The sequence below is a fragment of the Apus apus genome, chromosome 1, assembly GCF_020740795.1.
Source record: "Apus apus isolate bApuApu2 chromosome 1, bApuApu2.pri.cur, whole genome shotgun sequence".
Classification (NCBI taxonomy): domain Eukaryota; kingdom Metazoa; phylum Chordata; class Aves; order Apodiformes; family Apodidae; genus Apus; species Apus apus.
Genome location: NC_067282.1, coordinates 28675395 through 28702066, shown reverse-complemented (window position 1 = coordinate 28702066; position 26672 = coordinate 28675395). Strand labels below are relative to the sequence as shown.

General features: G+C 45.2%; 1 protein-coding gene across 3 annotated transcripts; it reads left to right on the top strand.

The window, feature by feature from the left end:
- The first annotated feature begins 1130 nt into the window (after nucleotides 1-1130).
- On the top strand, nucleotides 1131-25572 carry PHF11 (PHD finger protein 11). 3 transcript variants are annotated; one of them, XM_051635190.1, is made up of 12 exons: nucleotides 1131-1216; nucleotides 4071-4214; nucleotides 4737-4855; nucleotides 5709-5830; nucleotides 7444-7551; nucleotides 8267-8400; nucleotides 12055-12101; nucleotides 15637-15695; nucleotides 17131-17197; nucleotides 18833-18955; nucleotides 20451-20522; nucleotides 24700-25572. In XM_051635190.1, the coding sequence occupies exons 4-12, from the start codon at nucleotides 5723-5725 to the stop codon at nucleotides 24837-24839; spliced, it is 858 nt and encodes a 285-aa protein (XP_051491150.1). In that variant the 5' UTR covers nucleotides 1131-1216; nucleotides 4071-4214; nucleotides 4737-4855; nucleotides 5709-5722; the 3' UTR covers nucleotides 24840-25572. The 3 variants fall into 3 exon arrangements, with proteins under 3 accessions (XP_051491150.1, XP_051491167.1, XP_051491159.1); XM_051635207.1 differs by having other exon boundaries at nucleotides 5695-5830; XM_051635199.1 differs by lacking the exon at nucleotides 4071-4214 and having other exon boundaries at nucleotides 1160-1216.
- Nucleotides 25573-26672: the final 1100 nt, after the last annotated feature.

Here is a 26672-nt window from a genome sequence, read left to right as displayed (position 1 = left end):
AACTTCATGTCGGCCTGAACCTTGGTCCCACTGGCTCGATTTTGCCTGAAACCTCAAGTCGCTGAGGTTCAAAAAGCTTGCAGAAACATTACAACTGTGTGAATCAGGAAGAGGAAATCTCCTGGGGGTGAGTGCTGTGTTGAGACCTGCAGAGCAATCAGCTTCTTGCAGTGTGGCTTATGCCTCATGGTGAGCTGGTGCGCCCTCGTCGTGTTTGCAAGGGCAGCTGGAGGGGACCAGGCTGTGCATCACCCCTCAGGCTTACCAGCCAGGAAGCACCAGCAAAGCCCTGCAGCCAGGAGCGGGCAGGGTAGGAGCTCTGATATCTCTGGTTCCCTAAGGATAAGCCTGTCTTTGACCTCCTGACCAAGAGAAGTGCTGAGCAGGGGCACTGGGGCGGTGTGGTCCCTCGTGTGCTGGGTGAGCACGAAGACCAGGGGGTGTGAAACCAGTGCACCCAGCCCCCTCCACTGTGGAGGGATGGACTGAACGAAGGGCCTGGTGGCTGTGGGAGCCACATTGCCTTGTCCAGCTGCTTGGTCAGGTGTCACCCTGCTAGCAGCACCTCGGGCACCTATCACCATGACCCCGTTACCTGGGGCCCCTCACCTGCTGTCCCCCCCTGTCCTGGTTAAGGGATGTGCGAGAACAAAGGAGGGTGAGGGGGGAGTGCAGGATGTCCCCTTCCCCCTGGGAAAACCCCTAGGGAGGTGACTGCTTGGTCAGATGTCACCCTGCCCGTCCCACAGGGGCCACCCCTCCTGACTTCCCCATTACATGGGGCCCCTCACCCACTGCTGTGCCCGTGTCCCGGTTAAGGGACGTGTAAGAATGGAGGGGGGCGGAGGGAGAACGCAGGATGTCCTTTTCCTCATGGAGCCATCCCTTGGGAAACGGCTGCGTGACTCCGCCTACCAGGAGTGCCGGGCGCGGGTACCGAACCGGTGACGCTGGGCCCCGGCACGCCCAGAGGCGCGGGGGGGTGAGCCGAGCGCCACTCCCTCACCACGTGACCCCACCCCCTCCCCGCGACGCAGACCCGCAGCCAATCAGCGCCGGGGCAGGGCGCGCAGGGCGGAGCCCTTCTCCCCGTGCCGCCCAATCAGCGTGCTCCGTGCGGCCGCTGGGCACGCCCTCTTCCGCGCGGGAGAGGCGGGCGGGCGCGGCGGTGTCTGTGAGGCCGGGGCGGGAGGTCCCGCTGCTCCCGGCGCTCCCGGTAAGTGTCCCGGCGGATGGAGGGGCGGGGGGGGGGGGCGTGTGGAGCGGGAGCCGCCCTCCCCGCAGCGCCAGCGCATGGGCCCGGCCGGAGCTCGGGGGGCGCGAGGCTGGGGGAGGGGCTGCGGCGGCCCCCCCGGTGGCCGTTGTCGCGGAGGCCCCGTCGCCGCCGCGCGTGCCTGGGCCCGGCGCTGCCCGCGGCCCGGGCCCGCCCGGCGAGGCCTGGAAGCAGCGGGGCAGGGGGTTAAGCCGTGGCCGCAGCAGGCCCGTCCCAGCCCCGCCTCAGCGCCCGGGTGGCCAAACGGGTGGAAAGTCGGGCTCCGTCCTTCTTCCTCAAGCTCTGCCCGGTGGCACTTGGTGGTTTGTGGCCAGGTGGAAAGTGTTAGCCCCTTAAAAATGTCACCGCTGTGTTGGGAATGCTGGAAGTGATGTGTTGGTAGAGGGTCGGGTGATACTGTGTGAAGCACATCAGGGAGAAATGGAGGTCCAAAGATCTCCCTCCCACCTGTGTTGCTGTGTCCTCAGCACAAGAAAGACGTGAACCTCTTGGAGCGAGTCCAGAGAAGGTCCACAAAGGTGATCAGAGGGCTGGAGCACCTCTGCTGTGAAGGCAGGCTGCGAGTTGGGGCTGTTCAGCCTGGAGAAGAGGAGGCTCCAGGGAGACCCTGTTGTGGCCTTTAAATACTTAAAGGAGGCTTATGAGAAAGACAGACTTTTTACCAGGGACTGTAGTGACAGGACAAGGGGCAGCAGTTTTAAACAGGAAGAGAGTAGACTTGTATAACACATAAGGAAGAGATTTTTTATTGTGGGGGTGTTGAGACAGCTTGCCCAGAGAAGCTGTGGATGCTCCTCCCTGGAAGTGTTCAGGTAAGGTTCAACAGGGCTTTGAGCAACCTGACACGTGTCCCTGCCCACAGCATGGGAGCTGGAACTAGATGGTCTTTAAAGAGCCCTTCCAGCTCCAGCCAGTCTTTGTTCTTGGGAACAGGTGAGAGTTTAGATGTGATGAGCGACCCTCCCGTCACCCCTGTCACTTGGATCAGGTGTGTTAATGTATATCTTGCTAAAGAAAGTACTTTATTTAGATCTTTAGAAATATTTCCCCTGTATCAAGTGGAAGGTGATCAGAAAGGTGGATTTTGTTGTTGTTTTTGTTTTGAAAGCTTTGCAAAGGCTGGGTGTGTTTATGCTGCTAATGACTTGGTGAAGAGCAAAGGGGTGCTTGTGCAGATCAGACCTTGCTAATATATGACCAGCAAAGCACAAATGAAGGACACAGTAATAGGTGCATAATTACTCTTTTCCCTACTTCACTGTATCAACTGCTTCACTCTACTGGGGTGAAGAGAAGAGCAGAGCAGGAGCCAGGGCAGTGGGTTTAGGTGGTGCACTGCAAGTATGGGAGACTTGGGTTCTTCTTACATTCCTGCAGATACACTGAGTGACATTCTGTGTTTCTGTTTCCTTCTGTGTAAAATGTGTGTATTTACAAGCAAGGATGCTTTTAGAATTGGCTCTGAAGAGGAGATACTTGGACAAACTAGTAATGTTTCAGGAAGATACATTTGAAAGCGGCACATTCCCTCTGCACTTGCCAACAATGGTCTCATCCCTTTTTACTTTCTGTTTCAATTCCCAGCAAGGTGTGCTTGGAGGCGGCACAGTCCCTGTGTGCTTGCAACAGTGTTCTCATGCCTTTTTTGCTTCCTGTTTCATTTCTGTTTTCTTCCATATTGTCACTGTTGCAAAAATGAAAGAACGAAACAACAAATGCCAACACCTGCTTGTAGGAAGTGGCGCAGGCACCAGAGGAGCAGCCAGAGGCACGTGGCTCTTTCTTCCCTTGCTTCTGCCCCGTCTTCTGTTCTGCAGTTTTGCTTGCTCTGTCCTTACTGGAGGGCAGTGGAAAGGTCTCCAGCTGTTACAGGCGGATTAGCCACCTTGGGTTCTCACAGTTCACAGAGATGCATAAGGACTTTGTGACAGCACGTTATTTGTCTATAGAATAGCAGATGAAAAACTAAAATAAGTGGAAAATTATGCATGTCAGAGCAACAGTCATAATGCTGATGCTCTCTGTGCTATATGATGCCATTTGGGAAGGAGATCTGGGGGACTATAACATGTAGATCAATGAAAGTGTCAGGTCTGTGCTCCAAAGCAGTCCAAAATGTGAGTGAAATATTAAGAATTATTAAGGGGGGCAGGGGAACCAAAACAAACAAACAAAAAAGAGAAAAATATAAAGTACCACTATGACTGTGTATTGGAAAGATATTGAGAAGTGACTGGGGTAATCAAAGATGTGGAGCAGCTTCTGTACAAGGAGCAACTAAATAGTTTCAGATCCTTCAACTTGAAAAGGAGACAGTAGGAGAATGAAGAACAGTTCTATGTTGTCATGGGTATTACTGGGAAAGCTGAGTACCATCAATGATTTCTTGCCTCTTCAGGCAAATCCTGGGATGTCAGTGGAATGAATCCATGAGTGGCAGGCTCAAGATCTGCGGAAGCAAGGGTCTGTTTAGGCGAAACGTAATTAAACAGTGGAGCTGGAGCTGTGCCCTCAGCTTCTCCCTTCTGGCTTGAGAGCAGCCAGCCAGATCCGTGGCCCCGTTTAGCTCAGTGTCACGTCGCTGGCGATGATCTGTAGCAGAAAGCTTGGGAAGAGCACCTGGCCAAGGCAGTGCTGCTGTGGGGGAGAGGGTACTGAGCTGAACAGGGCAGCAGGTCTGGCTGGCTGCTTCTGCAGTGGGGAATGTCCTTACAGCGCTTCAGGGTTCCTGGAGAGGCACTGCGGTAACCCAAAGGCTGACCTTAACCTTAACTCAGTGTCCTCTGTTCTCCTGCAGCACCAGGACTTCTCCTGAGCCTGTAAGAACACCAGGGACTGTAGACTCCACCTTTAGCCTCTTCCTCACGAAATTCCCAGAGCCCCTGGAGCTGGATCCTCCAACTAGGCCTGAGCAGGGCCTATGTATCTGCATCCATTCCAGGTATTCGCTTGCTGCAGATAACTTTTTCTGTGTTCTTGACCATTCAGACTCTAGCTTGTTCTGCTGTTTAATTTTTTCTGTCTCTCGTTTCTGCTAGAGTTTTTATTTGTTTCTATCATATTTATTTAATGCTTAAGTTCTGAGACTGACAGGATGGTCACCATAAAGATGGATATTGGAAATCACTCTCTACCCTACCTTGCTTACAAGAGACAGAAGGGCAAGGGTGGGGAAAAAACCTGTGTGTGGACTCAGTGGATTGCTGTGATTAAGTAAATTCTCAGTGGTAGAGCCAGAAGAAAAAAAAATCCCTTTCTACTCTGGTGTTCTTCTCAATTGAGACTACCTGCCCTGTGCTTGGCTGTTGAAAGCCACAGAAAGATGTCTGTGATTTGCTGGATTGTGAGATTTCCCTCCTGTTTTGCACTTGGACCTTACTGCCTCACTCACTAGACTAATTTAACTTCAAATCTTTTTACTTCTTGAAAATAAAAGCAGGTTTCTCTTACCCTTATCCTGCAGGAGTTTGTGCTGTCAGAGGTGACCTCTCCAGCAAAGGGCATTTTGGAGTATCACTCCTAGTTGGAGTGGGAAATTGTTGAAGATTTCTGCAGTGAACTTGCACAGAATCCACAGACAAAGTAAATATTATGCTACTTTTGTGTGGTGTGATGCTCTAAACTACTGCTGGGGGATGCAAGTAAAGGCTTATCCAGAAACATTTAGACTGTTTTGTGAAATAAGTAGCTGGCCTTAAAATTTTGGAGCTGCTGAGGGAAAAGAGAGACTGTGTTGGGAAGAAGAGTTAAGACTTGCATGGATATGGCCAGAAAAAAAGAACAGATATCCATGGGGCTAATCCCAGGGTGTAGAGAAAATTATGTCTCTCATGTTAGCGCTCCACCTCATTGAGAATGTTTGGATCTTTCATTTCTGACTCCTTTTACTTGCAGACTTCTCTGTGCTTCTTTGCTATATGCTTTTTACAGTAAGGAATTAGTGTTTCTTCCTTGATTTCTGTGAACTCTTGCAAGGCTCTGGAGAAGTCAGTGTCTTCTCAGTTGACTTGCAGAACTAGCTTAAGGAAAGCACTACTATGAATGACTCATCTCCTTCAAGTAAAAGGAGTTTCACATCTAGAGCATGACTTGTTGGCCCACTCTGGGACTTGTTGTTGGAGCAGAAACTGCCAAGCAACCCTGAAAGCTCTTGTACCAGCCCCCTTGACTTGATAGTGATTTTTCAAGAGGAAATAAAACAGTTTCCCTCCTCCTCTGAGTGCTGGAGCTCCTGGGGGCTGGTTTCCATCCCACTGCTGTCCCAAGAGCAGGCTTTGCCTATTCAACTAGTAGTTGTTGCTGGAGGAGCAAAGCACCAGGGTGGAGGGAATGTAGGTGAAGGAGCAGTTAGAACTCTGCTTTCTGCTGTTCATCCTGCTTAGCATATGATAGTTACATCACTTGCTTTGTGTTTTGACCAGCTTTCCTGCTTTAGGTGTTTTCCAGATAATGGCGAAGATGGTGAAAATAACTTGTGCATTTTGTCCAGAAGGGGAGGCTGGTTCTGTAATGTATATTGCCAAAGAGGAAAATATTGCAGCTCATCAGGATTGTCTGGTGAGTGGATTTTAGTAGGTCAGCACCTAAGAGGAATGGAGAAGAAAGGCTAAAAGGGAAGTTTAACCACTGCTTGTCTGTTTTTGACTCTACAGTGATGTCTGAATTAAAAGGTTGGTTATCTAAACCAGCAAGCTTATAGTAGATTGAAAACCTATGAAGCTTGGCCAGAATTTTGGAGAGGGGGGGACATGGCTGCACAGCTGGATATGTTGATTTCTGGTGTTTTCTTGCATGTCTGTTCCTGATCAGCAGTTCTAGACACTCGTACAGTCTAGCAGTAGGAATAGGTCTTCTTGAGACACTAAACTGAATGAGGTTTCTTAGGCCACAGAAAGTTGAGTACTTACAAAAGCCTTTGCAGGATGTGAAGATATTCACATCACTTGATATAACGAGCTGAAAAAACCTTCACAGTCTGTGTCTTACATAAAATAAGGAATAAAAATATCAGAAGTTGATTGTATAAAAATACCTGTAATCTCTAGGTATGCTGTAGTCCTGGGAGGCATTTACTCTTCTTACTGTCAAAATGCCTCCCCTTTATTCTGGATTCTGAGTGGAGCTGGTTCTTATGTGCAGAATCAGCTACAGATGCCATACTCTCCTTTCATGGGGGGTTGCTTAGTGCAGGAAATGTATCTGCTGTGGGAACAACTTTCTGGCTTTCATGGTTCCAGCCTTATTATTCTTGCAGGTTTTATGTTTGCATCTTTTTTTTTTTATACTTTTTTTTTTTTTTAGCTGAATGTTTCGCAAATATCAGATACCTATTTGACAGTGTTACTTGGATTTTTTTGTTTGAAAATGATTTTGTTATGGATATAATTTTGCTTCAATTGCTGTAACTTTTCCTCTTTTTTTTTTTCTTTTTTTTTTTTTCCTTTTTCCCTCCCTTTCAACAGCTTTACTAATTTCTCTGCCTTAGGCTTCTCTATGCTGTTTGGCTTTTTTGCAGTTGGCTGTCACCTTCTGAGCAAAGAGACCCTGCCTGCCAGTTGACAGGAGGGTAGCTTGCTTTTGTTGGGGATTATCTATATATAATGATTATTAAAAATTGCTAAGAACTTCACCTTCCTCACTTATTGTCCTGAGAATTAGAGTGGCCCGAATGTGCATATGAATGTTTTTTGTGGGTTTCTCCCAGGCTTTCTACAATGTTCCAGTGTTTCTCATGCAGTCAACTGCATGGAAATTGGACTGTATGGAAATTTAATTACAAAGAAATGTTGCATCCAGCTGTAAGGCTGAACAGCCAGGCAGGTAACATGATGTTCAAGGTGTGGAGGTCTGTCAGCCAAAGAGCTTCTCCTCCTTATTCTGGGCAGCCTGGACTTCCAGACTTTATTCATTTTAAGTTCACTTCCTTACCTTGTCATCTTTTCTTAGTTCACCTTCAGGTCATGTGAAATCTCCTGTATAGATAGAGGAACTTCTTTGGACTAGGAAAAGGTTTACACACAGCTCCTTGTTCAGCATAGGTGAAACCTCTTGAAAACACAGAGAAAAATCAGTCGTCTTAGGCAGGGCAAGTGCAAGAAGAAAAGATGTACCCTTTCTTCCTTCTCTGTACTGGTGACTGAGTTTCTTACTATAATTTCTTTTGTCTTTAGTTATTTTCCTCAGGATTTGTGGAGGCTGAAGAGTACAACCCAGAGAATCTGGATGTAAGGTTTGATGTGGCATCAGTGTTGAAAGAACTCAGGAGGGGAAAGCGGCTGGTAAGGAGTTTCTTTCTGAATCTGCACTTGGTCCTGTCTTGTGGTACTGGAGGTTGTCTGGCCTGTTTTATGCTTGAAAAAAAGGGCAGAAAAGTACTTGGTCTTCCTATTAAGATTAGGGAAATTGCAGATTTAGACTTAGAAACATTCATTTGACATTTGGCAAAATTTATTTCATTTTGTGTTAAAATATGTTGGTTTTTCTGTCCTTTAAATCCTTAGTCTAAGTTCCCTAAGAGACTTTGGTAAAGGACTAAGTCATTGCCTGAAACAAAGTTGTGTAAGTGTAAAGGGAAGCACCTTCTGGTTTTAGCAGAAGGAAGGTTGTGTATGTGAGGTTTTTCTTCTTGGCTTTGTCCTCAGCTCCTGGGTGGTGCTCTTTCCATTACAAAGTTTGCCCAGAAAGTATAAATACAAGAATTAATACAAATAGGTACTGAAATAACTCGGGCAAGATTTGGGGGAGTGGAGGAAGTTGCCCAGTGTCCTCACATGGCTCTCTGCATCATTTTACAAATTCATTAGTATGGAGTAGAGGTAAAACAGCAAAAAGGTGACAGAAACACTGGCCAGGCCGGGAGTGAACTTGCTGGAGGAGTTACACAGAGGTGACTAAAGAGTTGATTTTTCCCATGGAGGGTAGGGTTTGCCTTGGATGAGAAGACTTCCAGCAGCTGTCTGTAATGCTCACCTGCTACACCTCGTCCTGTCCTAGGTGTGCAACTTCTGTCGCAAGAAAGGAGCCACGGTGGGCTGTGAGGAGAGGGCCTGTCGCAGGAGTTACCACTACTTCTGCGCGCTCTGCGACGACGCAGCTGTGGAGACAGATGGAGCCAATGGTGTCTACCGGTACTGAACCAAGTACTTCCCAGCTTGTGGTTGTCCAGGCTTTGGTGGTGGTGTCAGGAAAAGAGACTTAAAAGTGGTGTGGTTTTTCAAGTTTTTTTAAAGAGGAAATGTGTTATCCTTGCTTAGAATTATACTTGATCCTCTGTTCAGGAGCAGTAGCGGAAATGTTTTTGTTTCACAGGAAATGTCACAGAAGTAGGAAGGAATCTGTTCAGTGTTTGAGTCTGCAACACACCTGAAAGATCACTAGCTCAAAACTGGGGAAATCAGTCCTTATTGGCTATCTATCTAGTTTTCAAGGACCAGGGTTTTTATTAATGTCACTCAAATTCTGTATTTCTGTTGGTTCAGATGCTTCTGTAAATGTGGTCTGAGCACAGAACAGGCTATAGCACTTCTGGATCCATTCACATTAGGCAAATTCTGGTAGTTGTCCCTTCCTGCTAGCAGAGAACCTTGTATTCTCACCAAAGACCTTAGTTTCAAGTACATTGCTAGCATTAACACAATTAAGCAGACTGTAAGTCAGTTTTCCATGCTGATCATGCTAGCCCTGATGTCCACCCCCGGGCTGCCCATGCTGCCGTTATTAGATGGAGTGAGGTCTTTAGAGGATGCAGGTGAAGGGGTTGAGAAATTGGCACTTTAGGGACCTCTTGGAGGGCTGAAGTTAGATCAAAGTCTGAGGTGCATAAAACCCTCAATGTCCATTTCTGTGCAACACCAGAGAGATGACAGGCCATGTAAGTCTTAGATTAATCTGGTAGACCATCTCATCACTACTTTTTCCAGGAAGAGGTGGACTAGTGCAGTACTTAATATCAGTAGGAGATGGGTCCTTTTGTGTCAGAACACTTGCCGTCCTGGCAGCTTCACTAGGGCTCTCAGTCCAAAATAAATGTATCTTTCCGCAAGGGTGTAGGCCCAGCTGTGTAACAAAGATGTTTGTGCCTATAAAGTCTTAGGGAGTCTGCAAAACTCGTGAAAGGGTGTAGCTGGGATATGGAAACTTTCTATCATCACAGAATACTTTAAAGGCTCTCACCTTGCAGCTTTAGCAAGGAAACCTCAGGCTGAGCAAGACTGAACTTCTCAAGATACTGGAAAATAAACGAGACTGAGAACAGTCTAGATACAAACTTGTAAAGAAGTGGTTGAATATATGGTTTGATTTGGTGCTTTTCTGAGCTGGTGACCTTGGAGGTTTGGAAGACGAACGCTTCAAAATGCCATGTATTAAGTCACAGTGTGAGACTGGTTGCTTGTCATATATATAGAAATACAGGAAACTAGGCTATAGTAACCTCTATGGAAGAGGTAAAAAAGGACTGGATTAGAGAAAGATGGTGAGGTGGGTTTCAGGAACTTGAACCCAAAGACTTTTGCACAGTATCAGTGGCATGAGTAAGGCACAACATTTGTAGCTAGCTTGAAATTATTGGAGAAAAGGTGAGCAAGACTTGAAAAACAGTGGATTGAGAGCCCTCTGTGCTTTTTCATGGTGAAATAAAACATACTGCGAACCATATCAAAAGAGAGAATTCCTTCAAGAGAGGGAGAGCTGGTGTTTTTAAATTCTGAGTTGCTATCATGGTGATGATGAGCAGCAATTATCAAAACAAGTAGAGCACAACAAAAAATGAGAAGTGCTATGGTAGTGGCAAGTAAGAGCAGAGGTGGGGCAATAAGTGTAATTTGTGCTGCCATCTTGCAAACATGGTAGCTGGGGAATGTTTCCAAATAGAGTAGTAAAAGGTATTGTCTGTTCTTTATAAAATATTCTTATTTTTAACTGGGAAATAATAGAATTAAATGGAGGTGAGGAAAACAACAGCCTCCAAAGGGCAATATTAGGAATTCAGGGATGTAAAGAAAGTGCCTCTAGAACTTAGCTTCCTGATTGAATTCTTAGGCATGCATAAATCTGGGGGGTTTTGTGCATCAAAATGAATGTCACACAAAAACACTGGCTCATCAAGGAAACAGACTGCATTCCTAAGGTCAGTGCTTCTATTTTGTTAAAATAGAAGAAAAAACTGTAATTAGAAAATGTCCTAGTAAATGCAGTTCCCTTTAAAAATTGCTTCCAAACACTTGAGCATTAGTCTTGGCAAATAGATTTGTAATGAAGAGATCAGCTAAACCACACTCTTGGCGAAGCAATTTTGCTGAAAAAGTTATTTGGGATCCTTCTGTAAGAAAGGCATAATGTAGAAGCTGGTTTGTGTTCTCTGCATGTTATTGTATTCAGAAAATAAGGAATACTTCCAGCTTTATTTGTTGCATTTTACCTTTTCTGAGGAATTCACATTGCTCTCCTAGAACCAGAGAAAATATTCCCATCTTGCGTATTACTCAAATCTTTAAGGAGTGAATGGGTTGGGCAGCTTTAAGCTACTGGATCTCAAACCGGGGGACTTGCTTCCTTGTGATGTTGGGGACCACCTCACCAGCACTAGGCAGTGTAAAGGGAGGGGCAAAGAGATCTCCAGACAAGGAAATGGCACCATGCATGGTGGTGCAGTGCCGCATGGCTATGCTAGCGCATCATGCAGGGCTTCAGTTCAAGCTCACTGGTAAGCAGAAACACCTAAAGAGATTCTGGACCCAGGTTGTGGTACAGGGCAAGGGTGCAGAACCGCAGTAGCTGTGATCAAGCTATATTAGTCCTGTGGTGTTTCATCATGACAACATTAATGTCACTTTAATAAGGTGCTTCAATAAGAGTACCCCTGCCACAGTGATGGCCACACCAGGGGAAATGTGTCGGACTCAGGATTTGAATAATAGAATCAAGAAGGGGTTTGGGTTGGAAGGGACCTTTAAGATCATCTAGTTCCAACTTCCCTGCATTGGCAGGAACACCTTCCACTGGACCAGGCCCTGTCCAACCTGGCCTTGATCACTTCCAGGGATGGAGCTTCCACAACCTGCGTGGGCAACCTGTGCCAGGGTCTCACCACCTGTACACTAAAGAATTATTCTTAATGTCTAACCTAAGTCTCCCCTCTTCTAGTTTAAAACTGTTACCCCTTGTCCTATCATTCCACACCCTGGTGAAAATCCCCTCCCCAGCTTTTCTGTATCCCCTTCACGTGCTGGAAGGCCACTATAAGGTCTCCCCAGAGCCTTCTCTTCTCTAGGCTGAACAGCCCCAACTCTTTCAACCTGTCTTCATAGGAGAGGTGCTCCAGCCCTTTGATCATCTTTGTGACCCTCCTCTGGACTTGCTCCAAGAGCTCTATGTCCTTCCTATGTTGAGGGCTCCAGAACTGGACACATACTCCAGGTGGGGTCTCACGTGGAGTAGAGGAGCGTGGAGTAGAGGAGCAGAATCACCTCCCTCGACCTGCTGCCCATGCTTCTTTGGGTGTAGTCCAGGAACAGTGAGCAAGTCCAGAGTGGAGTAATGGAACTGATGATTCAAAGTTTCAGTGTTCAAAGTCCACTGAGACTCTTGTGCATGTGTGTGACTTTACAGCAGGTGCTTTCCTAGGTGGGTAATGCCGAAAAAAATTCCTGATAATTTTTTTGAGTATCTTTCGGTTTACATTCAGTGAAAAGGGAAAATATGTTTAAATCAGTCAGCATAACTCTGTTTACATATTTATTAATACTTTTTCTCTTTTTCTTAAAATGGAACTTAAATTTTAGAGTGTTCTGCACAAAACATGACCCAGACAATAGGACCAACCACTATGGTGAGTTTCTTTAATGGCTTCATTGATTTAATTTGTTTTAAAAGTTTGTGTCCTACAGTCAGTAGTAACTCATTTGAACAAAAAACATGTTACTCCACCTTTATAATTGAGCAGTGGATTTCTAACCCTGCAGGAGTGGTTTGATTGAGATCCATGTGAATACACAAACAATTTAGAAGGTTTTTTTAAGTAGGAAATGTCTATATTTGATCCCAAATTTCTCTCAAAACTGACTTGAAGCACTGTGGACCTGATCCTTCAAGGAATTATTCTGGCTCTGTGCAGGCAGGTAGGCCCAAGCAGCTTGTAAAATCCATGTGAGATATGAGAGCCAGCCTGAGGAGTGATGCACAAGCTTGCACTGGATTGGCAAAGAGAGGACTGTTATGGGAGTGGTCACCGTGGGATTTTTATCTCTCCTTAGGTTAAAGTGATTGCATTTGCATCTTCTGTATTCACTGCAGTAGTTCTTTAAATAGGACCTTTCATTCTGGAGGATCCCAAAGAGCTTTATAAGTGTAACAATGGGTTATACAACTCCTGTTTAAGGATCACTTCCTTTGCTTTGGAAAATCAGCTTAAATTGGCAGTCCTGGTCCTTGTTGATTCAGTGGTAGTCAGGAATCTCACAGGAATTAGCTGTGCCTTTGTAAATGCAAACGATCCTGCTCAAAGCTGAGTGGGTTCTAGACTGGCCTTCCCTTTGAAGTTAAGCTCATTCACACTAGGAGCACTGGTGGTGAGGGTGGTGCTCCCACAGAAGTCCAGCAAACTTTGGCTAGTCTTGGCAAAGTCTGGCTCCCACCTGGTGCCACTCAAGGGATGGCTTGGGTGATTGTCATTTACACTTTTAGTCATAGGGGCTTCTCTGCCAGACGTACAGTCTGTTTAACACACAGTACTGCTGTGGTTCACTAACCAAATGCAACTTATTTCACTTAACCAATTTTGCTTTTTACTTTATCCATAGTTGAGAGGCCTGATATTCCTGCCCTTTTAAAAATTAATTAGATTTTTGTGGTCTATTGGTTGTCAGTCTGTTGGGTCTGCCTTGGGTCTGTCCAGGCTCTCAGGTGGTCTCCTGCCCAAGTACTAGACTGGGCCAGGATTGCTTTGTTTCCAGTATGAGGTAAGATTACAATATTAGGCCCAGCTCTGGAGACAACCTCCTTCATAAGGAAGACTTAAATCTTACAAGGTTGAAGGCCTTGGTGTCTTCAAGTGCTGCATATGCATTGTACAGCCTGTTACCTGAGAAAACAGTTTTGTCCTAGAGGAGATCTTCCAGAGGCACATACTTTGGAGGTGCTCTCTTTATGAGGGGTAAATGGATTCTGCCAGCAGTGTCTGCTGTGCTTCCTGAAAAAGTTTCTCCTACCTCTGTCTGAGAGAGTAGCTGTACCCCAGGAGGTGGGGAGAAGCTGTGAGAGTTGGGCAAATGACACTTTGTTCCCCAAGACCCATGTCTCCTGCCTCTGAGTGCGTCTCAGATGCATGTGTGGTGCTCAGAATAGCTGGAGGTATCTTCTGGTAAGTTGACTGAAGGAGCAGGTACTCTGGCCCAGTCCTGGCCCTCCTGGGCAGGCAGGGACACCTGTGCTGTTTGCAGATCCACACAAGGTGGGGAGTGAGACAGGCTGGGATAGAAGAACTGTGACTCCAAAGTTCTGACTTTCAGGATCCAACTCAGGTAAAGTAGCTCAGTTCTTCCTCTGGGGCAGGCTGAGCCAGCCCTGGCTGAGAGCAGAAGCTGGGCAAAAAAGCTGCCTCTCCAGGCTTGTTTTCCCTGGTAGCTTGGAGAAAATGGGGTTAAGGAACATCCCCTTGTTCTTGGTCCAGACAACATTCCTGTGCTGAAAAGTCAGGGCTCTTCTGTGTGATTGGAAGGGGATAGAGTGCCTTAGGATCCAAGAGGTCTCCTTGCAGCAGGGATGGGAGGGCACTTTGGGCTTGGAAACAGTCCCCAACCTCAGCTTAACTGGAAATGTTGGATGCACTCAGAGTAAAGGCTGACAAATGTAAGCAAGTGAGTAACACTGTGGGGAGCAGTTGGGCTGCTTTTCAGATTGTGTTCCTCTTGTTTCATAAGGCATCCCTAAAGCAAACACCAAGAAGAGCTGAGAAAATCCTACCACAGATCAAAGATGTCTTGCTTGACAGCAAGCAACCCTTTGTGTCTACACCAGCATCTCCTAGACTGCTCCAGATTAGGCCACCCAGCTTTATTTTGGCTGAAGTGAGAGGCTATGATTTATTTTTAGGCTATGAAGAATGCAAATGTACAGCATCCTGCCCAAAGAAGAGTAGCCCAAAACCAATCTTGTTTCAGCCACCTCCCTGTAACTCCTCATTCCTCTTAATAGGATTTCTAATAGGAAAAACCTTACTAACTGCTGTCCAGAGGGTGTAGAATTAAACAAGAAGGGGACGTGTAATCATAGAATGGTTTGCATGGGAAGGGAGGGACCTTAAAGACCATCTACTTCCAACCCCCCCTGCCATGGGCAGGGACACCTCCCACTAGATCAGGTTGCTCAAAGCCCCATCCAACCTGGCCTTGAACACTTCCAGGGAGGGGACATCCACAATGTCTTTGGGCAACCTGTGCCAATGTCTCACCACCCTTACACTAAACAATTTATTCCTAATGTCTAACATAAATCTCCCCTCTTCCAATTTAAAGCCATTGCCCCTCATTCTATCACTACATGCGCTTGAAAAAAATCCCTCCCCAGCTTTCCTGTAGGCCTCCTTCAAACCCACAGGTTTTCTTGGGTGATTGAACTCCTCTCTGGCTTTCTCTGCTCCTTCCATGTCTTCCTTGCTAGTTACGCTTCTCTGCTTGCGATGCCGTAGCTGTTCTCGACAGCTACCAGTTAGGATGTTGGGGAGAGGCTGGTGCATGCTGACAGAAAGGCTGGAGTGAAAGGAAATGATTTTGCAGAGATCTCATGCCACCTCACTAAAAACACTTAGTAGCTTAAACAATATTCATCTTGCAAGTCAGATTGTCCTGGAGGCTTTTTAGGTGGTCATTATGTCCAGGGAAAACCTGATGCCATTGAGATGTCTTTAGGACACCTAAAATAATTCTTCATGTAGTCTTAGTATTCAGGGTGTGTTAACATAAACAAGGATTGACTGGAAAAAAACCAAAACAGTCATATTTCATAAATTTTTTGTGAAGATTTTCCCATGTAGAGTTAGTGCTGCTGCTGGGGAGAATCAGTTCATTCTGCCACAATCAAAAATTTTATGTTAAAAACCAGTTTGCTTTATACTGAATTTAAAAGGCAAAATGATACCCTGATGCTGTGGTGGTTTGCACTTCTTCCCAATGGTTCGGGCTTGTAATTCCTCTTACAGGAAAATGATGAGAATTCCACTGAAATATCAGGTATCTCGGGAAACCTGAAGCATACTCTTGCCTTGACACCCAAAGTGCCTCACTTTTATAGTTTTTCGGGAAAAGAGAGAATTGGAATGATCTGCTGAGGTTGACATATTGGTTACTTTGTTGTTTCTTGGTTCCTAGATGCGGCTAACAAGAGGAGAAGACATGCATTGAAATCTCCCACCATTGCACAACAGATGGTAATGCTGACTTCAGGTTTTTCTAGTAGTCAACCCACATCTGCTACAGCAAAGGGCTTTTTTTAGTGCAGTATTTGGACAGTGTATTCAGAATGCGACTTCCTCACAGAAACCATAACTCTTTCTATTGAGCTGCCTTGTTTTGATCTGTCAAAACAAAACTGTTTGCATTTGGAGCTGATTCAGGCACAGCCAGCACTGCCCTCGGCTAACATTGCGCAAACACCATAGGAACCTCCAAACCAGGCTGACTCAGTGGTTGGGATCTTGACATGACCAGAAGGAGCTTCCCTTTGGGGGCTTCTTTTCTTTGGAGTGCTACATCCCTCATAGTTGCTTAGGGCTTGACACAGTTTGCATGAAACACTTCTTTTGATGGGTTACTTGGCCTTTTAAACTAGAACTTACTGGTTTGTGAGCCTGTGCTCATGGGGACTGTGGCACATTGTCTTTGCAGATCAGGCAGTTCTCAGCTCTGCTGGTGAAGATGGCCTTCCCAAGGGTTTGGGAGCTATCAAACTGAGCATCCCTCTGGTTGCTGGGGAAGTTGTTTTAGAGGCTGCTGTTAGAAAACCTGTAAATAGAGCTTATTTTATTTTTTTAGGTGATTCTCTAGGCTCCATGGAAGTATTTGTGGGAACTCCCATTGACCCTTAGGGGGTTAGGATTTCTCTTTTTTAGAGGAATTAGCATTCAGCTTTCCTGAGGAAAAACTGCCTTTCTCAGGTCTTGAGTTTAAAGGGAGTTCATGTGAGGGGATGTGAACCATCTTTGCAGATTTTACGTACTACTTCCATAAGGACAGGTTATTTGTCTCCAATAATTTCTCAGCTGTAAATCCACTAATGTTCATACATGGACTGAGATTCCTGTGACCCAGGTAATGTGTTTCCACTGCTCTCCAGGGCTAGCGATCTTGGAAATCAGTACAAACACTGCAAGTAAGCTGAGGGGCTCCAGGATTTATCACTGCAGGATAAATAGTTTACCCCTGTGTAAGCATGCATTTTTACACTGATGGTTCAGAGGCAGAGCTTAAGAATCATTTGTAGTACTGTGGTATGATGTGGAACAGCACAGAATGACTGCATCCTGTCTAAAGAAAAATATTGCCCCTCTCATATCCTTTCTAGTATTCCATCTGGTCTAGGGAACTAAGCATCATTTGCACTGGGAATTAGCCGTAGGCACTTTTTAACATCTGTGCTATCTGCAAATGCAGTAATAATTAAGGAGGGTGTTGGACTTCTCCAATGTTTGTTTTCCTTTTTAAAAACTGGATGTCTAGAGAGGAATATTTCTAAAGGTGCAGAGAAGTTGACTGTGTTCACAAAAATATGTTCTGTTTTCTATCTGCTAATGTAGAGGTAAGATGATGAAAACAGAGCAGTAAATGTCAGCATGATGTAAAAATGTTGGTTTTATTTTCTTACAGAGCACAGACGAGACAGCAGAAGAAAACAGTTTACGAATACTGAAGAGAAAAAACAACAGGCATAAAGGTGCAACTCCCTTTCTAGAACAGCCAGGAGTTGCTGGGATCATTATGCTGAAGTTCAGAGCTTGGAGACGGTTGATAGCAGAGGGGCTGCAAATATATTTCTTATTCTCCTGAGATGAGTGACTTTCCAAGCTCTGGCGAGGGAGCGGAAGTCTGATTTGCAGGATGACTGTGCAGGTTCTAATCACTGGGCAGCAAACAAATCTCCCTGCTTTGCCGAGACTTGCTGTGTGATGTCAGCTGGTGAATCCAGCTGGAATTCTTATAACATCCTGCTCTGGCTGTCTGCTGTGTTCAGGAGTGTGTCTCCAGCAAACGGGTGGCTCAGCCTGACGCCCCCTCTACCATATCAATACCGTTACATTTTAAATAGAATAATTGATCCTTCACCTTGGTCTCCTTGTGCCGTGCCCCTCTTGAAGGACAGGGATGCAATTCTGCCAGGTGGTGCTCTGGAATGGGTGAGCAGAGGGAGGAGGTGCTGTGAGAAGGGGGCTTGAGCAGTAACCCAGCAGCGAGAGGGGAGTTCAGGGCACCTTGGACAGGAGCTCTGGCTCACTGGGTGGGAAGGGGGCTCCCTAAATGCTGCTGCAGTCCTTCAGCCACTGGGTGCTTCTCTGGCCGTTTGATCTCTAGGTGTGCACAGGGTGCTTCACACAGCACAGTATTTTACTTCCTAAGTACAGTGTTACAGCAGTGAAAGCAATCACTGGACCTATCCCTGAGTTCTGGGGTTTTCCTGTTACCCCAAAAATCCTGCTGCAATTGTTTGTCAGGATGACACTGTCACTTGGAATTTTGGAAGGCATTGGTGGTGATTATTCACCTTCCCATGTTCAGTACATGGGCATGGCATTATAACCATAGGTGGCTGCCTAGTGTTTTTCCTGAATTTTTACTATAAAAAAAAAATCCTGGATTACTTCTAGGGCATCTAGAGTTAAGTGAAAGGACATTTCTTTTCTCACAAATGTCTCCAGTAAAAAGTAACACTGTTTTTAGTAGAGACTGGCAGACTTCTGTGAGCTGTCTGATAGCTCTCTGCATTTGAACAGCCCAGTGAATTGATCTCACTGAAACCTGTCACTGACCTGTTGCTCTGAGATGAGGAAAAATATAGGGATCTCTCTGGCAATCCAAATCTGACAACGTGGGTGTGTAAAATGGGCTGTAATACACGAGTTTAATGCCAGGATCACTTGAGTAAAATAGCCTTAATTTTCCTAATAAATCCAATACTGGTTCACTTCTTGCACTGTTTTCTATCCTTTAGTCTGTTCCATCCACAGTGTGATGCTGAGGATTGGGAGCAAAAAAACAAGGCAAATCACTTGCTTTCCTATACTAGGGAGGTATCAGGAGTCTTTAGGAATGATGGATTTAGAGTCATGGAGGTATTTGCTTTTGATCAATTAAGCCAAATCTAGAGCTCAGGGAATTTTGCACCCAGTGCAATGCTTATGTCTACCTTACTAAGTTTTTGTTGCTGAATGGGTGGCTGGAGGAGCCAGAGATTTGCACAAGTATTTCTTACTGAAAGGGGGACATTAGCCAAAGTTGTAGTTTCTGAAGCAAGCAGGTAAAGCCCACTTTACAGCTGACTTCTGTGTAAGAGTCTCTTTTTGTGTTTTAACAGTCCAAATAGACTTTGTTAGGAAATGCAAGCAAGCTGGGCTTCTGGATGACATATTTGAAGAGATGCTGGACACACTTCACCTGGCGCAGGAAAAACTGATGGATGACAACACTTCAGAAACAGGTATGGAGACCCATGGGGGACTCTGCTCTCAGAGCAGAAATGCTGAGCTGAATGCCGTGTTTTGCTTGGATATTAAGTCATCAGAGAGTCGTCAGGCTTGGAAGGGACCTCTGAAGATCATCTAGTCCAACCCACCTGCCAGAGCAGGATCACCTACAGTAGATCCCACAGGAACACTCAGATGGGTTACTCAGGTTATTTATTGAGAATATAAACTATCAGCTTCAGTTGAAGAAAAAAGAAAACAACATCAAATTCTGATGCATAAATGGATTCTTTTTGTTTGTTTTTTTTCTTGTTGGTTCTTACCAAACCACTTCAAGACAATCCTAGTTGCCATGTAAAATAGTCTGCTAGATCACAGCACAGTAAACACAACATGCCTCTGTTGTTCTTCCAGCTTCACAGAGGGACCAGCTATCTCTTAATATCAGCACTGCTTTTTGAGGGAAAAATCTCTGAGTATGTACTTTTAAGTCTTTGGATGATTAGTTGGAACTTTTAGTTAGAACAATTTGTTAGCTGTTCATGTGTATTTGGGGGTTTCACTTGTATGAAACACATTGTTCTTGAAGGGTTCCATCCTGATGTTGCTTAGTCCACAACACAGTTAAAAAATAACATTTTGAACCTTCCTCTGCTGTTGTCCTCCCAGCTTTACAAAATTCTCAATAATACTGTCTGTAACAAATGCTGGTTTATGTGAAGTAACTGAAGCACATGCATGGAAGGTGAAGTAACCCACCTGGCTAAACCTTCCTCACCAGCGCTTGCATGTAACGTGTCAGCAGCTGCTGGAGACAGTAATGAAGTCCAGGACACACCCCATCCCTGGAAACATTCAAGGTCAGGCTTGACCAGGCTCTGGGCAACCTGGTCTAGTTAACAAGGTCCCTGTGCACTGCTGGGGAGCTGGGCTAGATGACCTTTAAAGGTCTCTTCCAACCCCACACATTCTGTGATTCTACATTGGGGTTTCAAAGGTCTTCACCATTAAACAAACCTCTTACCAGCCACACAAACTCTCCAGGTGTGTTGTGGTTTGGATTTTTTTTCAGTGGAAGCCTCAGTCATGAAGCTGAGGCACAATTCCAGGCTGGTTTTTAACGCTGAAGAGTGGTAGCACCATCCCATGTGTCCCATAATCAGTCAAGGAATGGTCAGCCCTGCCATTGCATGTACAGCCCTGGAATGGAATGTGACTTAAAGTATGTTGCTCGTTTTTAAACAGACTGTTCTTGGGGTGCAGACCCTAAAAAGGAATAATGGCTGTTTTCTTTATGAAACTTAAAAAAACCAACAACCTAGAATTGACGAATTAATCCTTCTTTCTCAATATAGACTATATGAGAAGGGAGACATCCTAAAACCTCAAGCAATCAGTATAATATAAGTAATTACTGTTTTGTGCTACTTCTAATGTAGGGCTCTGCAGTAACACGAGGGCTCTGTAACCCTTTGCTCAGTAACATGAAATCAAATTCTTTTTCCCCAGAGTATGAAGAGACAGTGATGTCACTCTTCGACTGTGGACTGTTTGAAAATATCCTGACAAATATTCACTCAGGTATGTGAAAAAAAAGCTGTCAGAGCACTAGCAGTTGGTATGGTTTTTGGCAGTGAGGTTATTTTCCCGAGAATTTTGATAGAATAACCATGTCAAATGAAAATTCCAAGGAATTTTTTTTTCAACATTCTGCAGATAATTGAATAAAAGCCATTGCTACCTGAATCTTTAGAAGCACAGTATGTTAAATTTGGCTGGCTGACCTGAAGGGGGAGGCAAGTGACGGTTCCACAGACGAAGGGTCCCCGCCCCAGAGGAGCTTCCCTCTCCTGCAGGGTGCGCTGGTGTCCTGCTTCTGCAGGTTGTTTCCCTTCCTCCTGCGCAGCCTCCCTCCAGCAGCTTGCCCGGGTCTCAGCTCTGCTCCCTGCTGAGGAACGCTGCCCACACTGCCTGCCGTGTTTCAGTTAAGAGCATTGAATGCTATGGGCAGAACTTCCCCGGACCTGATGGCCACTGTAACAGGGTTTTAAAAACAAGCTGAGTGCTCACAGAGTGAAATGATAAACAGGAGGGATGGCTTGGGAACACCAGTGGGGAAGGAAACTGTGGCTTGGACTCCAGCCTGGGCTATTGTAAGGGACAAGGTTAAAACTGCTTTTCAGATAGGCGAGTCTTCCCTCTCTAACAAGTAGCAACCTTGTTCTAACTTCTGCTTCAGTTTGGCCTTGTGAAAAGGGAAATGGGTTTTAATTAGCTAGTGCTGAGGTCCAGTGGGTGAAGGTGATGTTTGCTGATGTGCTATTTCCCCTTCACTCGACTGAAAAAGCCAGGCTCCTCTCTCCTGATCTCGCACTTTGATTCCTCTTTTGGAAATAGGAGATTTTGCAGAGTTATCTGACACAAGGTTCCACCAGTGCCTCATCTGAGGGCATTAAAACATCTCTGCTGAAAACTCATGGAAACAGCCTTGCATCATGCTTGCTTCTTTCCCAGCTGCATCAATTATTTCATCCTCTTAGCTCACTGGTATCAGCACCTACATACACACACCCACGTGATTCTCATGTGTAAAAGTTGTCCCCTCTCCAGTTCCCCAATCCTTGAGCAGCTCAGTTCTTCCTGTACCACAGAATCTTCTGAAGCCATCAGCCTACTTTTAACTTCAAGGCCAATGATGAAAACACACATCAAGGTTGGTTCCAAAACCGATCCAAGAGGAGCTCTTAAAGTGAACTGGTCAGAAAGGAATGAAAACAATGTTGGTCACTAGTGAAACCAGGGAGGGAAGGAAATCACCAGCTTTTTAATCTTTTGGTTTTGGGTCCTAATCTGTCTTCTGAGCTCTAGCTAATGAGTCTCTGTGATGACGTTCAAAGTCTAGGACTAAAAAAAGTAGGAATAGTATAAATCCTGTGTCATCTTTGATCTTTCTCCTGGAAATGATGATTTTGGGTCATCTGACATGCTTTACCTTCAGTAAATTTTTTAATGTTATCTTTTTTTCACTTCCAGGACCATCAGGCAAAACCTGTTGTAAAGCCTTATGTGTCAGCACAGTGAGGTTACCCTGAACTGTAATTGTTGAATCTGCTTCTTAAAATGTCTTTGATGTTCAGGCATAAACAGTTCTGCAGCTTTGCTGCACACCTGACTGCTTTTAAAACTTTTCATATGGGACCAGCTATGTTCTCAGTAATTTCAAGTTTCTAGGTTGGAGGTTCTTGTTCTGTCCTCCAAGGAAAAGTGACTAAAGGTTTGTGTTCTGTTTGTCCCGTGTCCTGCTTGGGGTGATACCTCCATCACCTTTCATCTCCTCTCTCTGTGGGTCAGCACTTTGTCCAGTAGCTGTTGAGCTCCTTGGTAGCATTTGTTTTCGGGGCATCTGTGGCAGTGAATTCTGCAGTTCAGTTGTGCAAAGGCAGGGATACTTGGTTTTAAAACAGTTGTGCAGACACTTCACCAAGAGCCCCTTAGCCCTTGCCTTAGGGAGGAGCAAGTGCAGTCATTCCAGGTCCACATTCCTCAGACCATTCCTGGTTTTAGAGAAAAACATGTTCCTTCCCTTTAGGTCATCTCCTGTGTGAGGTGGAAGGTTCACAATCTGTTATCTGCCTTCCTATGGAAGAGCTCCCACAGGCCAGGCATTCCCATCAGTGACATTATTTCTCTGGGCTATTCCTGTTTCTGCCACATCATACTGGAAGCAGAGATGAAGCCACACGTGGGTCGCCCATCTGCTGAATACAGTAACAGAATCATCATGTTTGCTCTTTGTTCTGTCAATTTCTAAGTTTATTAATTTGCATCCAAATACTCTCTAGGAGTTTCTTCGGCTCCCACTTGTACACGCCCAGCTTTTTCCCCCGAGGTTGCCTGCTAGCTTTTCTAGCCACGCAGGCTGGGGAACGTGACTGAAAATGCATTATCAGAGGGTGTGCACACACGGACCCTTCCGTGCACGCACATGGAGAGCAGCAGGGATGGGCTTTCTGAACAAAGAGGCAGGAGCAGGGGGGACAGAGCAGGGGAGCAGAAGGCCAAAGGCTTCAAAAACAAGTAGATAAACAGTTAATAATGGTTCAGGCTCTGTAATTCAGATTGAACAGGGGTGAGTGGCTGGAGCCACTCTAACTATTCCCCACTCTTAACCATTACACCTTTACCACCACTTCCTTGGGCAGCCTGTTCCAGTGCCTGGCCACCCTTTTGGGGAAGAAATTTTCCCTAATATCCAATCTGACCCTCCCCTGGCACAACCTGACCCCATTTCCTCTTGTCCTGTCGCTAATCACTAGGGAGAAGAGGCCAACACCCACCTCACCACAACCTCCTTTCAGGTAGTTGCAGAGGGTGATGAGGTCTCCCCTCAGCCTGCTTTTCTTCAGAATAAACAACCTCAGTCCCCTCAGCCGCTCCTCATAAGACTTTTCTCCAGACCTTTCACCAGCTTTTTTGCCCTCCTCTGGACACACTCCACCGTATCATTGTCCTTGTGGTGGGAGGGCCCAGAACTGCACACAGGTCTTGAGGTGCAGCCTCACCAGTGTTGAGCACAGGGGGACAATCACTTCCCTGTTCCTACTGGCCACGCTATTCCTGACACAAGCCAGGATAGTGTTGGTCCTTTTGGCCACCTGGGCACACTGTTGGCTCATGTTCAGCTGGCTGTCAACCAGCACCCCCAGGTCCTTTTCTTCACTCTTCCCCAAGCCTGTAGCATTGCATGGGGTTGTTGTGACCCAAGTGCAGGACCAAAGCACTTCAGGACATGCTTTAGTGGCCATGGTGGCTGGTGGTGTGTTGTTGGTTTTGGTTTGTTGGGGGTTTTTTTGCTTTTTGGTGTGTTGTTTTTGTTTTTTTTTTTAAATCTCCTGCATGGACAGTTGCCTCTGTGATCTTAAGAGGTCTTTTCCAACAGTGACAATTCTGTGATTTAAAACTTGCAATTAGCAATGTAAGGTTACGGTGATGCTTCTGAATTCCAGCAAAACCTGTTACTGAGCTCTTGCTGATTTCAATCATCTTTAGCATTGGGAAAATGGAAGCAGTAGATGGAAGCAGAAACCCAGGCAGGCAGGGCTTTGCAAATAAGGGAAGGAACTCGGTCAATCCTGTTGGCATACTGGCAGTAACTATTTTGCCAGAAGCAGGAACATGAAATGCTCGAGTCATGTTTCTGGGAATCTAGCTGTTTAATGCAGTTGTCCATCTCTTTCTAGGTTTAATTTTGTTGTTGGCTAAAATCCATGAGGCTTGTGATTTTTAAGTGTGTCATTCAAGAGGCGTTATCTAGAGTTAAAATGCATGTTTGTTGGAGGAGTCCCCAGGCAAAGGGATTCTGAAAATGGAACTGGTAAAGCTCATATGCCAAGTAACATTGAGTTACTAAACAAATCGTGTTTACGTGTGCTGTGATGGTTTAAATGAAATCCATGATGTAGGTAGTTTTGAGTTTACAGCAAAGGGATGACAGAGTCTGTAACTGCTGTGTCATATTTTCCTCTGACACTTGGCTGCTTCAGCGAATCTCTCCTACACCCCACAGTCCATTTCTTCACAGGGACACCAATGTGTGGGGGGTTGTCAGGTTGAAGACTCTGTTTCAGAAGGGCAGAGGTTTTAGTGTAGGTTAAACTAAGCATCAGTAGCCTCCTACAGTGTTTACACACACAGAACATGTATTTTAAATTAATAATAGTTACATATGAATAAAAAATGTTGTCCTTTTTCCTAATAGGAACAGAGGAAAAAATCCAGGAACTTATGGAAAGCAGGAAAAAACTGGATTCCAAGATTGAACTACTTCAGGACTTAAAAGAAGTTGTCCTTCCTGCCCAGGAGAGTAGTGCTAGTACATCTAGTACCATGTCTGAATAACCCCTCAGTCTGTCTGAGATGGTGTCAATACTTAGGTTTTTCTAATGATAGAAACCATAGAGCACGTCTGGTCAGTGTGTGTGTCATTCCCTCCCCCACTCCCAGGACAGGGACATAAGCCAGAACTGGGTGTTTTACTAATTTTTATACCTCACTGTTGCAATAATTTTAAGTTGTCCCGTTCTTTTTAAAACGAGTGTTATAGGCCTTTTTTAAAGCTCAGCAAAACACTCTCAAAGACAAGGCAGCATCAGCTGCCACAGAACACTTGTTAAAGTCACTTTAACTGTGGGAGCCCTCTCCTGACTATGGGGTAGCTGCTTCACTGTCTGCATCCAGACAGTCACGTTGTAAGGTTCAGGTTGCTGCTTTGGCTTTCCAAAGAAGATAAATCAGCAGAACTTGCACTCAAAGAAGCCTTCTGAATTATAAACAAGAGTTTGTGGGTTGCTTTTTAAAAATGAAATTATTCTTGATAAACTGCTTAATATGTATTTAGTGCTGCTGTAATGGCAGTGCTGAAACAGTGTTTGTAGGCAGACCAGGAATGGTTGGGCATCATATTCTAAACAACCTGTACAATTCAAAATGGATCAAACAATGGACTGTATCTTCCTTTCCTCATTAAGAAAGGATACAATTTCCAAGTGTTTCATCTTAAAAAAATATGTTTGAATACAGAAAAGCATTGCTTAGCTCTAAAAGGTTAACCAAATAAAATGTTTTTCAGAAAGCTCTGTATGCTGTGCTGTTGCCCAGGAGATGGCTGAGGAGGGGTGTCCTGTCCTACCATGGTTTAACCACACCTTGCCCTCAGCAGCAGAGAAGGACCAGAGTGATGCACTGTCCTGTTGACAGCTCAGACTCCTTTTGTTCTGCCAGGCTGTAGCACCATCCTGGTAGAACAGCTGTACTCTCCATGAATAGTAAAAATGTGTTAACTTAAGCTGCTTCTGGATGAAGGTGGGGATCAGTAAACACTGAATCATTTCCAAAACATAAGTTCTTGGGGTAGAACTATTAGCTGTGCCCAACTGAACAAAATAGTAGTGTTTTTACTTGCTTTTACAGTTCAGGCCTGCTGTCTGGCCAGGACTAGAAACGCCACCAGTTTAGTGCCTGACTCAGCTATTCCACCTGGAAGACTCCCAGCTAAAACACATGTATTAACATGGAGAATGAATTTATCTGCCTATAGGGAACAAAGAAAGATGCAAATCCACTGTCACAGGAAAGACATAAAAGCTCATGTGAGCTGTTTTCCCTATAGAAGCAATCTGAATGACTGACAAGCTTCAGGGCAGCTTAGATGACAAGTCCTCCACCCTGCAATGGAGACCTTCAGTCTGAAGTTTGCAATCCAGAACAAGCTGTTGATTAGAAACACTTCTGACACATCTGGAAGCATTTTGTGGGACTATCCTAGACTGAACTTCCACTGTCACACTCCAGCAGCTCCCTCCCTCAGTCAGCAATACAAAAATCCAGGCTTTGCAAAATTTATAAGTCATAACCCCAATATTAGACCTGTGGTTAACCTAAACTTCAAAGCTGAAGTTCCAGGTTCTCTACCCTGGATTTGGTGGGGATATAAGACCTTAAAAGCACACAGTAAAAGCAGGAGGTGTGCATGTGCACAGGTACGTGATGTAAGGTTACAGTCACATAAGGGCTGATCCATGGATTGCAACCCCTGGGCTCTATATTAGTGCCTCCATGGAAACTTGCTGTTTTCTCAAACTGAGATCAGTGGTAGGTGTCAAACACAGTGAAATCGGTAAGATTTAGTAACACATAATCTAGGGTGGTTTGTTATTTTGGTTTGTGTTTTTT

Coding starts and splice junctions, on each gene's coding strand:
- PHF11 (XM_051635190.1), top strand. CDS start 5,723: ATGGCGAAGATGGTGAAAATAACTTGTGCATTTTGTCCAGAAGGGGAG. Junction 12,102..15,636: donor CAATAGGACCAACCACTATG/GTGAGTTTCTTT, acceptor CTTGGTTCCTAG/ATGCGGCTAACAAGAGGAGA. Junction 18,956..20,450: donor TGACAACACTTCAGAAACAG/GTATGGAGACCC, acceptor CTTTTTCCCCAG/AGTATGAAGAGACAGTGATG.